General features: G+C 43.8%; 1 protein-coding gene across 2 annotated transcripts in view; it reads left to right on the top strand.

Moving 5' to 3' along the window:
- Snx25 (sorting nexin 25) overlaps positions 1 to 16,123 on the top strand; it is a 113,397-nt gene that overhangs the window by 92,786 nt on the left and 4,488 nt on the right. For both annotated transcript variants that reach the window (XM_021219278.2, XM_021219277.1), the window contains 7 exons: positions 797 to 958; positions 3,867 to 3,998; positions 5,917 to 6,057; positions 8,119 to 8,232; positions 9,288 to 9,452; positions 11,514 to 11,631; positions 14,391 to 14,457. In XM_021219278.2, the coding sequence (XP_021074937.1) occupies positions 797 to 958; positions 3,867 to 3,998; positions 5,917 to 6,057; positions 8,119 to 8,232; positions 9,288 to 9,452; positions 11,514 to 11,631; positions 14,391 to 14,457 (899 nt within the window). The remainder of the gene's footprint in view (positions 1 to 796; positions 959 to 3,866; positions 3,999 to 5,916; positions 6,058 to 8,118; positions 8,233 to 9,287; positions 9,453 to 11,513; positions 11,632 to 14,390; positions 14,458 to 16,123) is intronic.

The following is a 16,123-nucleotide window of genomic DNA, read 5'->3' as shown; positions in this document are numbered from 1 at the left end:
GTTGACAAGGCTTTCCCGAATTACATTGCCAGTGCTAGTTATCTGTAAAGTACCTGCTGGCTTGTATGATGCATTTTCAGGCAGCACTGAGCAAAGTGACACTGAAATCCTTTTAGAAGCACAGATTTAAACATTTTCTAATTAATTTTTTATCATGTTTCTCCCTCCATCCCCCAACTCCTCCCAGATCCTTCCAACCTCTCCATATACAAGTTTAATTTTATGGTCTTGGTGTCTCTCTACACTGCACCCCCCCAAAAAAAAAAAAACACCACAGAAAAGCAAAAGATACACACATGTGTGCATGCAACACACACACACACACACACACACACACACACACACACACGTGTCAAAACAGGCAAAAGACCAATAACAAATATATGCACAAAACAAAGTCCACAAAAATGCCATTTATTTTAAAGTACTTCATAGTACTGTTGGAAGACTGGGGAGGGTGGTCCCTGTTTTGTTCGGAGATGGGGAGAGAGACCATGCCAGTGGAAGGGTGGCACTTCCAAGGCCTTCCTTGGCCCACAGTTCACAGGTCAGAGCCTGTGGGAAAGGATCCATGCGGTGCCCCTCCCGTTTGGCTGTTCGACGGTTTTCTTTTCATGCATTGGTTCCAAATGATTTGATTCTTCTTTTTGTTGGGGAAGGATAACAGCCTTCCAAAGGTTCTTCTGCAGTGCCCTTTCCTTCCCAGGAATCTGGGATCTGGGGACTGGGTGATAAAATGGGTGACTAGTGATTTTCTGTCCTTCTAAGATATGCTGGCTTCCTGCTTCTCTTCCAGAGTTCAGGAGGTGAGGCTGGTGAAGAAGCTGTAGAAGGCACGAGTGGGGTCAGTGATCCAGCCAGCTTTGCTGTAATCAAACTCCGAGAGCTAAATGAGAAACTTGAATACAAAAGGCAAGCTCTAAGTTCTATTCAGAATGCACCAAAACCAGATAAGAAGGTAACTGTCTTGCTTTCGGGGTTGTCTCTGAAAGTGTCTTTGCGAAATAGTTTCAGTTTGTGCTGAGAAGTGTCAGCTTCATGAGGAATTGTAAGCAGGAGCAAGTTCCATTGTTAGTTTGTGCTTCTACAACTTAGAGAACATCATGGAATAATACAAATAAATGTTTTGCTAAGAACCAGCAGGATTGACAGTTTGAAGCCACTAGCTATTTCCCTTTCACTGCAGTTCTGAACACCTGTTATGTTGGCTCCAAATCATCTGATTCTCGTCTTTGCTGGGGAGGGAAAGGCACTGTGCTGTTTTTCTGTAGTATTCTAGAGCCTGGAGAGATGGCTTGCAGTGAATAGCATTTACTGCTCTTAGAGAAGACCTGGGTTCAATTCCTAGGACCCTAGGGTCACTCACACTCTACCACTCTAGTTCCAGGGATTGTGACACCCTCGTCCTTTTTCTGTACAGCACTATGTACACACAGAGTGTACAGATGCACATGCAGGCAAACAGTCATACATGTTATATAAAATAAATATGTATAAAGAATTAAAAGATAATATAAACAACTTGCGGCTGGTGAGATGACCCATAGATAAGAATACTTGTTGCTATTGCAGAGGATCCAGGTTTGGTTCCCAGAACCCTCATGGCAGCTTTTACCCTGGGTATGGAGGATTTGATATGCTCTCTGGCCCCTGTGGGCACTGCATACATGTGGTGCACACACATACATGCAAGCAAACACCCATATACATCCAAATGAATATATCTGTTTCTAACAAATGTAAAGCATGGGGCTGGAGCAGCCTTGCTGTACAAGTGTGAGAGCCGGAGCCTGGATCGCCAGTACTCACATAAAAGGCCGGCGGGGAGACCTGCCTGTAGGAGCAGGGGCTGCACTGATGACAGTTAGGCAGATCCTGGGTGCCTGCTGGCCAGGCCGGCTGCCCAAAACAATGAACTGCAGGCTATGTGAGATACTGTTCCCCAAATAAGGTGGAGAGTGACTGAAGAAGACACCTGATGTTGACCTGTGACTTCCGTGTGTATGTGTGTGTGTGTGTGTATACACATGCATGTTTGCACGCTTGCACACACACACTTACTTTAAAGAGAAGCTCACAAATTGGTACTGTTTTTTGCCTTCTTTTTATGTCCCTTTAGAGTTCAACAATGTTTTGAAAGTATAGGTGTGATTTGCTACAGTGGGTTTTCTCTGTCAGTGTAAGAGTCTGCCCCAGTCTGCAAGAATCACACATGCTGCTCTAGGGGGAAAAACATGGCCAGTGAGCCTTCTGCAGCAGGAGAGGAAGCTGCTGTCTGTTAACTGCCTGTGGCATGTCTTACAAAAAAGAGGCGTGACATCCAAGGAGAGCGGAAACATAGCCTTTAAGATAGAATCTGTCCTGTTCATCGGTTCATCCTTGCACCTTTCGGCTGCTGTAGATGCCGCTGCTGTGAACACTGGTGTACAGGCACTGCCTCAGTCCCGTCCAGTTCTTTCAGACTCATACCCAGCAGTACAACTGCGGGGCTCCTGCTGACTGTTTCTCACTTTTGGAGCAGCGACCACACTGTTGCTCTGTGCTTGTACCACTTTACAGCTCGGGGTGGTTCCTGTCCCTGCCCTTAAGGTTTCCTCTCTCTCCTCTTCAGGTTTTTGATAGTCCCCATCCCAGGAAAGGGGACCTTGGAGTTTTGACTTGCATCTTCTGATGTCTAGTACCTAGTGTCTAGTAACGGCCTTTTATATGTTCTGTTTGAAAACATGTGCATGCAAGTCTGATTCCCATTCTTAAAGTAGGTTGTCTAGTGTTGAATTTCAGACGTTTTTTTTTTTTTTTTTTTTGGTTTTTCGAGACAGGGTTTCTCTGTATAGCCCTGGCTGTCCTGGAACTCACTTGGTAGACCAGGCTGGCCTCGAACTCAGAAATCCGCCTGCCTCTGCCTCCCGAGTGCTGGGTCAGATGTTCTCTTTATGTTTGGACCATTAAAGCATATAGCGTATGTTGTAACATTGGGGATGTTATATGTAAGTATTCCCTCCCTTTGTATGCTTGGCCTCTTCACTGTTTTATAGAATTTAAAGAAAAAATAGAATTTTAAAAAGTGCTGTTTTTCTATTCTTTTGTTGTCTGTGCCGTTGCTGTCCACAATAAGTTGTGGCTTTAATCTAGCATTGTGCTACTGTCGTATAGCTTCTCTGGTTTTATTTTGAAGATTTTGTGCTTTTGTCTCTGGGCCATTCTTAGTTAATCCTGGGGTCCCCCACCATTCTCTTGCATGGGGACATCCAGTTTCCTATTCTCATTTGTGTTTCACTTGACCACGTGGTTGAGTTTTTATTCAGGGCTGTGGACTCCACTGGTTGGTCTTTATGCCATGCCTTGGGCCAGCCCCACTGTCTCTAAGTACTGCAGTTTTAGAAGTTTACAGGTCAGGAAGTGTGAGTCCTCTAACTTTGTTCTTATTTTCAAGTTCTTTGGGGTGGGGGTGGGGTTTGAGATCCTGTATGAACTTAGGGATGAATGTTTTTGTATTGAAATTATGATAGTGATTGCGTTACACACATGCACTGCACTGTGTGATGTTGCTGTCACTGCAACAGTATCAGGTCTTCCAGGTCATGAACTTAGGATCTCTTTCCAAATATTTGTCGTTTTCAATCATTTTTTTTTTATTGGTGTTTGATAGTTTTCATTATGGAACTCTTTCATTTCCTTGGCTGACACCTGAGAAGGTTGTTCTTTCAGGTGCTATTTTAAGTGAAGCTGTTCCCAGTTCGGATCACTCCTCATTAGCTCTCAGAAGCACAGCTGTTTTGTGTGTTGGTTTTGTGTGCCGCTAGTCGGCTGACTTGCATAATCTTTGAACTGTTCTCGTAACTCCCAGGTTGTTTTTCTTATGGTAGATTATTTCCAAGTTGAAGGATGAAATACTCCTCATAGAGAAAGAATGCACGGCTCTGCAGCTGCACATGGCAAGAACAGATTGGTGGTGTGAGAACCTGGGGCTGTGGAAAGCGTCCATCACCAGCGCAGAGGTATCATTGCTGTTGGTATTCTTTAAGCCAGAGTTCTCCCTGGAGAACTAGGACTGCAGATCAGAAAGTGCACTCGTTCTTCCAGCCACCCTGTCCACTCCCTTCTTCCCTCTGTTTGCACTCTGGTCTGCTCGTGTGTGAGGGGGGGCTGTCCATATTCATGGTGCGGATCTGATCTCAGTCAGTATTTCCATATATCCATAAATGTAAAGTATTTACATGATAAGAAGTGAAGACTGTAAGCATCTTTTATTGTTCCATTTTGTTCACATAGATATCTCAGCTATAAGGTCTTTAATAATACATATTTTTTTCTCTTGTTATTCAGTTCTTTGAGAGGTTTGAAGAATATGCTTTCTCCCTTTGTGTTTTCAGTGTATGTTAACTGTACAAAATAACAGATCTCATTTTGGTTTTTTCATACATGTATATAATGTGCTGTGATCATTTTCACCCCAGCTAGCTCTCTCACTCCCTGCTCTAAGTAACTTTCCTCAGGAGGAAAGGATTCATAAGCATTTAGTGCATGCTTACTGCTGACAGCCCTCCTCCTCCCCTGCTCAGGCAGAAAGCTGGAAGAAATGAGTCATGTCCACCATACTTGAGACTAGTAGCAAGGCTGTGTGTGAGCCTGCCGGCATGATGTTTCGTCCCATTGTCCTTTCAGGTGGCTTAGCTCGGTCCCTCTCTGTGTTTCAGCAGCTTGGTGGCTAAATGAGAGTGAGCGTAAAACTCACAAAGCATGTTCGCCAAGCACTGCTCTGTAGCTCCAACAGTATGTCTGAGGGCATTTGTGAGCACTCCCATTAGCCTAGATGGAAAGCAGTGGACTGAGGAAGGCTGTGCTCAACCTTGGAATGCCATTTCAAAAAATGTAGTGGTTGATAATTGTCCATGGTGATCAACTCAGAAGGTATTGCCTATAGGAGGAGGCCTTTTCAGTTGTCCTGTTCAGTTTAATATGCATCAGCATATTAAAATTTTCCAAATGCAGATGTGGGGAGAAGGAGGGGCAACCCCCCCAGAAAGTACTTCCCTCACAAGCACTCGGCCCTAGTAATCAGTCCTTATTTCAGGAGGTGGTGGTGACACCCTGATCACTGTAAAGATTAGGGAAGTAGAAACAGGGATCACAGGGGAAGCCTGTGTAAGATCATACCAGATGATCCTGCCTAGCCCACTTACTAGATATGTGGAAAGTTGGCTATTTTGCCTGGTCCTCCACCTCCATCCTACATAGTAGAACAGTAATCCTGCCTCATCCACAGTGGTGGATGTACTGTCCGTGAAACCTAGTGTCTCTTTGCTCTTCTTTTTGAGTCTTCTAATTTATATTAATTCAGACTTAAGTTACTATAATTACTCCGTGTGTGTGTGTGTGTGTGTGTGTGTGTGTGTGTGTGTGTATTGTGTAAAGTTGTCAGTAAAGAATCTCCATCACAGTACCTGTTCTCTGCTTACTCATGTCACCAGGTCAGGGTGTCTGCATTCTGAGGGGGAAACAGAGCCAAGCATTGACTCACTTGCAGGCTTACTCAGGTTATTGGCAGGGTTCAGGGTCCTTCGTTGTAAGCCTGAGGTCCCAGCTCTCTTCTCTGGCTGGTTTCCTTCTTGAACTTCTATTCTCTCTGACTTCGTTTCCTGTCTTGTGACAGAAAACCTGCTTCTCGTGGCTCTTCTGATTGAGACCTACTCAGATAATCCCCTTTATTTTAAGATCTGTGATGTCAGATAGCATGATCTAATTGCCACAGTAAGATCTATCATACTTAGAATCCCAGTGTTCATTGAGCACACCATGTAGGGCATAGCAGAGGAAAACTGTGTGTGTTGACAGGGTTGCTAAAAATTCGCTGAGGTATCTACTTGTCATGACTTAAGTTTCTGGATTCTTTTGTTTTGTTTTGTTTTTTTCCAGGTGACAGAAGAGAATGGCGAGCAAATGCCTTGTTACTTTGTCAGGGTAAATCTACAAGAAGTTGGAGGAGTTGAAACTAAGAACTGGACCGTCCCAAGAAGGCTCAGTGAGTTTCAGAATTTACATCGGAAACTTAGTGAGGTATGAATACTTGTGAACACAGGCTTTTGAATATGGGCCTGTAGAGTTTCTGAGCATGAAGAGATTTAAGAGCACATGCCATTCATAGAGGAAAATGGATTGCTCTTTCTGCATGTTCCTGATGCTGGTGCAAACGCATTTCAGCCCAGTATTTGGAAATGACTCATAGATCAAGCCATCTAGTCTACTCAGGACAGGTGTCCTGATTTCATAATAAATTGCTGTAGAGCTCCAAAGATGTAAGAGCCTAGGGATCATCCAGAGCCAGTAGATTTGTAGCTGACTGCTGTAACCCTTTAAAGACTGTGTGTCAAAGCAGTGAGAGAATAGTTTCTGGAGTCCGTAGAGTGGAGTGGCTGAAAATACCCAGCCAGAGAGCTCAGCCAGGATCCCAGATCTACTATCCCTGTTCGGGAGGATTAAGGGAGTAAATGCAGTAGAAGACTGTGTGGTACACAGAAAACACTTTAGTGATTCTGTTGAGAATGTATTGCTTTTATTTACATATATGATATATAATATAGATGTAGCTATTATAAATGTACAGAATGGTTTGTAAACTATCATGTATTTTCTGTTGTTTATTTTAGTCAAAAAAGTTTGGAGGCCACCAGTCTAGGTCAGTGTATGTATTTGATGGCTGAGGGAAACTAACCCCAGTGTTTAATTGACTTACAGGGTGTGCATGGTAGCCAAGTCAGGCTTAGAACCTAGTGCGGTTTTTCCCTGTTCCCTCGAGCAATTCCACCTTCCACAGGAGACAAGCTCCTCTTAGCACAGCAGTGGGACCTCTGCAGTCATTTCAGCCTGACTTTCAGGTCATTTTTCTCTTTCTCAGAATGAACTAACACTGGAGAAGCCATGGTTACCTCTCAGGTTTCTCTCTTGCAAATGAAAGGTGTCTGCTTCCTTTAACTTTGTCTGGGGTAATTTCTAACACTCTTAAGCAAGAACTTCCAGATGCTAACTTTTCAAGTTCTCTTAAAAGAATGGCAGCCAAAACATGAGTGTTGTGCCACCGTATTTCACAGTTGACTGTGGTCACTTGATCTCAGCATAAGAGAGACTAAAGCTGAGCATCAGCTTAGCTCGTTAGTAAAAACAGAAGAGGAAAAGAAGTGTGACATAAAACGGACTTGCAAAATAAATGTTCTTGAAACATAGAAAAGTAATCCTACCACAACATCATACACATGAAACCATATAAAATCCACATGTGGCCATTGACTGTTATCCTCCATCTGGACTGATGGCTGGACACATCTTCCCTGTCCACTTGCTACTGCGAGGTTGCTGCTGCGAGTCCCTCTCCAGTGACTCTGTAAGCAGTGGAAACAGCTTTCAGGTTCATGCCTCTTCGCTCCTCTGAACCATGTAAGAGCCATAATAAGGGTGAACCAGCACACACTGTACATCTCACCCAGGTCTGATCGTATGGAGGGCTCCTCTGCAAAAGGAAGCCTCTTGTTATTCTTTTATTATTACTAATATATACAGTCTAAGCTCTATCTTTGGAAAGCAGTTACTAGAGCGTCTACCTATGTTTTCTTTTTCCTTTTTTCCTTCCTTCCTTCCTTCCTTCCTCCCTCCCTCCCTCCCTCCCTCCCTCCCTCCCTCCCACTCCCTCCCTCCCTCCCTCCCTCTCTTCCTCCCACTCCCTCCTTCCCTCACTTCTTTCCTTCCTTCCTTCCTTCCTTCCTTCCTTCCTTCCTTCCTTCCTTTCCTCAAAGGAGTTAGAAACACATCTTACAGTAGAAAAGCATGTGTTCTGGGCTTCCTGATGAGCCGTGTGCTGTGTGTGTGTCCATCAATGCACAGCACTGTCCTGTTACTTCAGGTTATTTGGTCCTGATTACAGTGGGTGCATTTTAGCTTGAAGTGGTGGTGCATGGCAGTAATCCCAGCTTTAGGCACACCAAGACAGGAAAAATCACAAGTTCAAGGTCATGGTGGGGTATCATAGAGGAATAGACCTATTTGCTTTGTTCTAACTGTAATTATAAACTTTCTTAAGATTAAACTGTAGTTTCAGAAGAGTAACATTTAATCTCTCCCCTACAGTGTGTCCCTTCTTTAAAAAAAGTCCAGTTGCCTTCTCTCAGTAAGCTGCCTTTCAAATCTATAGACCACAAGTTCCTGGGGAAGTCAAGAAATCAATTAAATACGTTTCTACAGGTAAGCAAGTACGAAGTGTTGGATGGAAAGCTGAGATCTATTTGGAGTTTAACTGTCACCATCCCAAGAGCTTGCTAGTTTGCTCTGTGTTCTCCTATAGCATTCCCAGTTTATGTTGTCAACCCCAAACACATGTCCCCTTCACCATACCTTCACTAAAAACAATGGTCCCCAGTCATCATACTCAGCAGCAGCTGATGACTTCCGTTGGTTTCTTTACTTCCAAACCCTTCCTCTGAGGACATTGGATAAAAACATAGAGCTGTTGCTAATCTGTAGTATAGCCATATCAGCTCACACATGAACTGATTTCTGACAGGGTGTGCTGGGGCACACATTCAATCCCAGCACATGGAAGATGGAGGCAGGTGGGTTTCTGTGAGCTCAAGTCCAGTCTGGTCTATGTAGTGAGTTCCAGACAATCAGGGATGCATAGTGAGACGCTGGCTCAACAAAACAAAACGGCAAAACAGCCAAAGCCCTTGGTTTATGCTTACTCTTCCTCCTAGGCAGATGAGCATGTGCAGAACTCCAGGACTTCAGAGCTTAAGGGCCACTGTAAGCAGTTACATAGCTGTATGAACAGTCGTTCTCTGGAGAGAGGTAACACTGCTAGGCCAGAAAGCCACCATAGCTGAGCACAGTCATTAAGGTTCTTTTGTGGTATCTAAGTATAATGTGCAGATTTTAAGTTGGTCAGTTACAGATGAGTCAAGTTTTCTTACTAAATCTGTAGCTCGGGATCTTTGAGTTGTATGAAAATAAGAGTTTTCATGGCATCAAGCATCAGTAAGCACCGTCTGCATACTGTCACCCACGGGCTGAGATATTTATTTATTCACCATCATTTATTTATTCGCAACTAAGACCACTGAGAAGTGATGTCACATAGTTTATTTCTGAGAAAAGGCAGCCCTTTGCTTGCAGCTTGCTTTGTTTAGAACTGTGGTGGAAGTGAGGCCATGCCATCAGTGCTGTCTGGTTAGCCTCGTTACTCTCAGCAGCCCAGCTAGTTTTCTGGGTAGGAGTAATCAATCCTCCTGCTTCCTCCGCAGAACCTGCTTTCAGATGAAAGACTCTTCCAGAGTGAAGCACTTTATGCCTTTTTGAGCCCTTCTCCTGACTACCTCAAGGTCATTGATGTACAGGGGAAAAAGACCTCCTTCTCATTGTCTTCATTTCTGGAAAAACTTCCTCGTGACTTCTTCTCCCATCAGGAGGTGAGTAGTTGAGAGGGAGGCCCATAGTCAAGCAGGTAGCTCACTTGAAAGAAGAGATGCTTGCTGCAAGGCAAATGCATCTGTTTCCAATGATCACGTTCACATTTTAGAGTCAGCTATCTGGACAAATTACAGTGCAGATATACACGGATAAGTGACAGGTAAGTACATGGACTGTGAACAGGAAGTGCTGCAGCAGCAGTGTCCTCAGGATGGGGAGCCGGGTGAAGGTCATCAGGGAAGAAGTTGGACTGGACTGGAACAGAGGGCTCGGGGAGGAGGATATGTCCCTGGGATAGTGGGCAGGCAGATCACTAGACTAGACTGGCAGGTGTCTGTCATATGCTGCTGGAAGATAAGGCAAAGATCATGGCAGGGTAGGGGCTGAAGCTTCGTTCTTGGACAAGGAGCAGGTACAATCAGGAATACCTGGCAGCAGTGTGTATGGTAAAGCAGTCACTGGAGAGACGGCAAACATACTCAGTCTCATATTCTGAACCTCAGGTGTAAAGTATGTACAGACCACCAAAGTCCCTTGTTTGGCTCTCTAGCAAATTCGAAGAGTCTATTCTCCAAATTCTGCTTCTGGATCAGAACTGGCTTGTTGAGTTTGCACAGAGAGTGGCCAGGAACAAGACTGGGGTACTTAATTGCATTCTGATTTGGGAAGAGAAATGCCCACATCTCTATTCATTCTCAGTGTGAACCCCCTGTCTCTGAGGCTCCTCTAACACCTCCTTCCTCCATGTCTGCTTTGACCTGGCTAGCTTTCCTCTGTTACCCTGTCTTAGACACGAATTCCTGATATATAAGTGACTCTCGGTCAGTATGAAATTGTTCTCTAAAGTAAGTGTTGTAGTTGCTTCTCAAAGCTCACCTTCCTCAATCCCTCTGAAGTATTTAATGTTCCTAGACCAATGAGAAGCTGGGGAGTTTTAGAGGACTCCTTGTGCTTCCAAGAAACTCTCTTGGGCTGATCACCAGATAACACCCAACATCTCATAATTAGTCTTGTGCCTAGTTTCGCAACCTCAGCTTTCTTTTTAAATTTTTATTGAAGAATTCTCATATGCTGTATTTCAGTCATATTTTTCTCCCTCCCCAACTCCTTCCAAATCCTCCCCTCTGCCTTATTCACTCAACGTCACCCTTTCCAAAACAACAAACAAGCAAGCAAGCAAACAAACAAACAACCCCCAGTTCCCTGAGCCTCGAGAGGGATTTGATGAAGACAACCCGTTTAGGACTAAGTGCTCTCAACTCTCTCACTCTCTGCACACTGTCTAGTCATGGGTCTCTGTGTTAATTGCCATCTACTGCAAGGAGCTTCCCTGATGGGAAGAGTAATGCACAAATCTGTCAGTAGGAGCCATTGTAGTGCTATATTTTGTTTTGTTTTTAATTAATAGCAGTAGTAGGTTTTCCCCTAGGTCCATGATCTGTCTACCCTCAGAGCTTTGGCTTCCTTAGCAGTGTCAGGTATGAATTTCATCTTGTGGAGTGGGCCTTAAATCCAACTTAAAAAATGGGTTGGTATGTCACTCTCCACAGACCACTGTCAGTTGCCATTTCTGTATGTCGCTTTCCACAGACCACTGTCAGCCACTGAGAGTCTGGCCTCATTGCACTCATGTGCACCAGCCTGGTGCCTGGCGTGTAGGAAGGTTTGAATTGAAATATGTAGATCAGGAAATGAGACTAGCTCAAGTGTATGGGAGATGCTTGAAGCAGAACTTTAAAAATACCTCAATTACTTTAAAATGCACATATTTTTAAGAGCAGTGAATTAAAAACTATTTTGGTTAAAAGTCTTTCAAAATGAAAAAAAAATATATCATCTTTGGGAAACTGTATTGCAATTCCCTGATTATTTAAAGAGTGTCCCCAGCCCCAGTTAGCTTATTTCAGGCTTTGAATCTGGCTGCAGAGTCAGGCTGGCCCTGAGGGTGGACAGTGATGGAGGAAGGGTAGAGTGGATGTGGAAGCTCGGGGTCCATACTTGAATCTGACTGCACTTTCCTGGGTGCGTGACCTGCTGCCTGCGATGCTGCCATCCCTCAGGAGGAGATGGAAGAGGACAGTGACCTGTCTGACTACGGGGACGATGTGGACGGGAAGAAGGATGCCCTGGCTGAACCGTGCTTCATGCTGATTGGGGAGATTTTTGAACTCCGAGGAAGTAAGTCTCTGTGATGGCAGTGGGATTTATTGATCATTGTTCTGCTTCTAGCATGGGTTCGATGTATCTGTACCCGTGTGCTCATGCATCCAAGACGCACTTTTAAGATGCTTCAGGTGTTACACGTCATCCTTGGAGCTGAGGTACAGCCTTAGGACCCATAGAACTTCTATATTCCTGAAACTTGGGTTCCTGCTGTACTCAGCAGTGCGTTCCTCTGAGTTAAAACAGAGATAATGTTTTCAACTCGTTTCATGTGGCTCAGTATAGTTTCATTGTCTCATCACCAGAACTTACTCAAAAAATGATTTGCACAACCTGTGATTAAAGATGCAGTTTTGATGCCAGGGTAGTGTTTTGAATATATATCATAAATTATAAATGTATAAGATATATAATATATGAAGGTTGAGTGTAGAATAATCTCTGTAACTAAAGTTATAGCGTAAACTTTAGAAATGGTGGCTAGTTAAATTGCTTAAGAAATGAGTCAAATATTAAACTCTTTCAGTTGAAAGTTTTTTTAGCCTTGTTGTAATTTAGATTCTTCTAAGATGGTCGTTGATCTTTAACTTGATTCAGTTTCATCAGAAAACAATAGTATTACACTCAGTTTTTCTTCAATGAAATCTTGCCCACAAATCTTCCCATCTCCCACAGAGGTGTGAACAATGAGAGCGCAGCATCCTACCTGGTAGCGTCTTTCCCATAAACTCCAAGAGATGAAAACACTCCATGTCTGCGTCAGAGCCAGTCCCAGCCCTAGGAGGACACTAAATGCTGGCATTTTAGCCTGCTCAGCCTCCACTGACCGTCTGCTCAGAGCATGTTTGGTTTCGTCAGTGACATTTCTGAGAGGAATAAATAGAACGCCTTGATAACGAGACAGGATGCTTTTGCCATCAGCAGACGCCTTGGGCGGCTGCTGCAGCTGCCTCCTTGCTTTGAACAGAAGTGCTTTAATAGGAGTCAAGGGGGCATTTGGGCAGGTGGGGGCTGGGAATGAGGAGACAGGGCAAGTACTAGGGTGAGGAGACCCAGTGATGGAACTCAGCAAACGTCTGCTTCCCCTTTGTGTTTGGTGTACAGAAGGCAGTTTTATTTTAAATCCTCAACTGTCAGGCAGTTGTGATCAGACCCGCTGGCCATGAACTACCTCTCTCCTGACCTAGAAAGGCCAAGCAAAGCTATCGTCATGAACAGAAATGTTCATTCTAGCTGAAAGGCCAGCCTAAAATAAACACATCTACATACATCCCATACAGAGGTTCCAGGCTTCTCTGAAGTGTGGGTCTAAACCCAGGCCTGACTCTTATTTGGGGGTGGTTAGGTTTTTAAGTAGGCATTGAGACTCAGTCAGAAGTTAGGAAGCCCTTACATCCTTGGTCTAGTGCTTGGCCTATGCCAGTTGTTGCTCTTGTGTAATCACCCTTGGGAGAGGGCCTTTGGGAATTTATTCCTTTTAATTCTCCCTACTTGATCCAGAAGACCTGAACTGCTGGCTCCTTTATTGCCAAGTCTGTGTTTCTCACTGTGCTAGAGATGGAAATATGGATTTTTAAAACTTGGCTTATATTAAAGTTTATGAACATAAAAATATCATTTTTTTTCTTTTTTGGTTTACATTAATATTCTATACCTATAAAATATCTCTATGTTAGTAATAAAAGTTATGATAGGTAGAACCCACCATGCACAGAAAATACCCTTAGTGACTGTCTTAATTGGGGTTTCAAAGCTGTGAAGAGAAACCATGATCAAAGCAGCTCCTATAAAGGGAAACACTTAATTGGGGCTGGCTTACAGTTCAGACGTATACTCTGCTATCATCATGATGGTGGCACACAAGTAGACATGGTGATGAAGAAGGAGCTGAGAGTTCTAGATCTGGATCTGTAGGCAGCAGGAAACTGTGTGTCACACTGCTTGAGCATAGCATACCTCAAGCCTGCTTCCACAGTGACATACTTCCTCTAGCAAAGCCACACCTTCTCCATCAAGCCACACCTCCTAAAAGTGCTACTCCCTATGGGCTAAGCATTCAAACACATGGGTCTATTGGGGGGGGGGGCATACTTATCAAACCCCACAGGGACAGAGTGGTACAGGCCCGCTTTAATCTCATCCTCTTCCAGATGAGGGGCCTGAGGTCCAACAAGGTGATATATGTCCAGCTGCTCTGGAAGGTGTTGCAGAAAAAGAATTCACATATTATTCAGGACTCTGGTTTTAAACTTCTCATTTCTTGCCCCCATTTAAGCACATGAGATATAACAGTACAGTGTGTTGAACAGACTAGAGCACTCCAACGGACCAGTCGGGTCTCACTTTATTCACATTTGCTAATGTCTGTCAGCATTCGAATACAGACATTTCTCCTGAGAATTCTTTGTTAGAAAATTGGAAGCAGAAATCTACAACAGGAACTGTACTATCTACCGTGGGGACCAGCCAATCTACCAGCAGTCCAGGGCATAGGAAGTAAAGTATTATTTCAACTCTTCTATAGGCAGAAGAAAAAGAGGGGTAGAAATCTTCTGAAATCTCACCTCTTCATTTGCCTACTGAAAAATGAAACCTTAGTCAGTTTCCTGAGCAGGAGTGTGCTAACTCAGACCCAGGCTCCAGAAAGTGGATCCTGTGAGCGATACTTAGATTCAGACTGAATCAAAGGACAAGATTGTGTGCCTTGTTGAGCTGTGAAACTGTGATGCTTGTAATATCCTGTGATAAATGTTCTCTTCTGCCTTATATTTTAGTGTTTAAATGGGTGCGAAGAACATTGATTGCTCTTGTTCAGGTCACATTTGGAAGAACCATCAACAAGTGAGTTGTTGCAAACTACCATTACCCTTTGTCTGAATATTGAATTGCCTTATGGTACAGCAGCCTTATGGATGGATTTAAGGAGAAGTCTCCTTCCTTTGTCTTTTGATCCTGATACAGGGCTGAGGCCAGTGAGGAAGCACGTGAATGGTGAACAGATGACAGACATTTGAGATAGTACCAGCATTCACTTTGAGAGTTGAAGTAGCATTAGCATGTCAGTTCTTCAAGTGTGGAGGGCTGTGTCTAAACTGCACCGCAGTATCCATTCACGTAAGGCATTTGCATAAGCAGTCTCCTATAGGACAATTTGGAGCTGTCCATAAAGTGCTCCACATTTGGCGTTCATTCACTAAGCTCTGGTCTTCGTGAGAACTCAATGGTCAGCCAACATTACTTGCTTAAGAAGCCATTGGTGTTGTTCACAGCTGGGAGCACACGCCCTCCACAGCTGTCAGAGCTAGCTTCAGAGATCAGTGCCACTCCCATCTCAGTGGGCTGGAGACAAGTGAAGAGATGGCGGCTGGGTGGCTTCCGAGCTCACCCTGTGCTGTTCTGTAGAGCTAACCTGGCTTCTTGTCCAGTAGCCTTGCCCTGTTCACGTTATCTTCTGTGCTACCACCGTCAGGTTGTTTAACTGTCCAAAATAAAATAAATTCAAGAGGTTAACACTAGGGTTTTCTGCAGAATAGAAGTGTGAGTGAATGTCTGAACATTCAAAAAGTAAGCCAGTTTGTATACAGTAAAGTAGGTTTTGAGGTGAAAGTATTGGTTTTCCAAGTGAATAATTTACTGTTGAGCATTGGTGAGATGTTAATAACAGTTATGTTGTGTAAGCTTATACAGTTCTTTCAGGAACTACTATAACGAGAACTTTTTTGTTGTTGTTGATCTATGTGTATTCCTGGTGGTCACAGCAAACATTTATTTCTGTTTTATTTCTAAATTAAAAAACAAAACAAAACAGTTCAAGTTGTCTGTCAGAGGCTTTCTTATTTAATTTAGTGTCCTTGGATTGGAAGAAGAACCAATTTATTGCATTTTTTTTTTATCTTGGGAGAACTTGATTAGAATTGACAGGCTTTAGATAAAGGAATCCCCAGGTGCCCTCTTTCCCCTCATGCTTGAACTTGCTAATGTATTTTCCTTGTCAGATTCAACAAATCACGTGCTCTTCCATGTTCCTCTACTGACAGTGGCTCCAGCTCACAAAATGAGCAGCTGGGCGTCGTGAGTTATTGCCTGGAGCCTGAGGAACCTTTTGCAGTAATCTTTGAGGTTGATCATGCCAGTGGGCTTGCTGCATGGCAGGGACCGTAGAACCTCTGGCACATGCTGCTTGCCATCCACAGAGGCCAGCACATCATAAAATTCAAGTCACAGTGTTTTTCCGCCTCTTGTCTTGAAGCCACCAAGGTCTCGCAGGCTTTGTTTGCGTCAGAAGCTTTTGGCTGATGAAAAGGGAAGGCTTAGGCACTGATCTTTCCTAAGAGTTGCCTAATGTTCAGTCACAGATTGAAATTTCTTCATGGAGTGCAAGTAGTTAGCCCAAAGTAAAACTACAGAAACCAAAGTGTGCTGTTGTCAACATAGAGAGCTTTGGTTTTCTCAGGAAAAGACAGGAGGTTGGCCATTACTTTTAAGACATAAGTCCTTTTAAATAGAA

Source organism: Mus pahari, chromosome 19 (genome assembly GCF_900095145.1).
Source record: "Mus pahari chromosome 19, PAHARI_EIJ_v1.1, whole genome shotgun sequence".
Classification (NCBI taxonomy): Eukaryota; Metazoa; Chordata; class Mammalia; order Rodentia; family Muridae; genus Mus; species Mus pahari.
The sequence above is the reverse complement of the archived record's forward strand: the minus strand, read 5'-3'. Positions and strand labels throughout refer to the sequence as shown.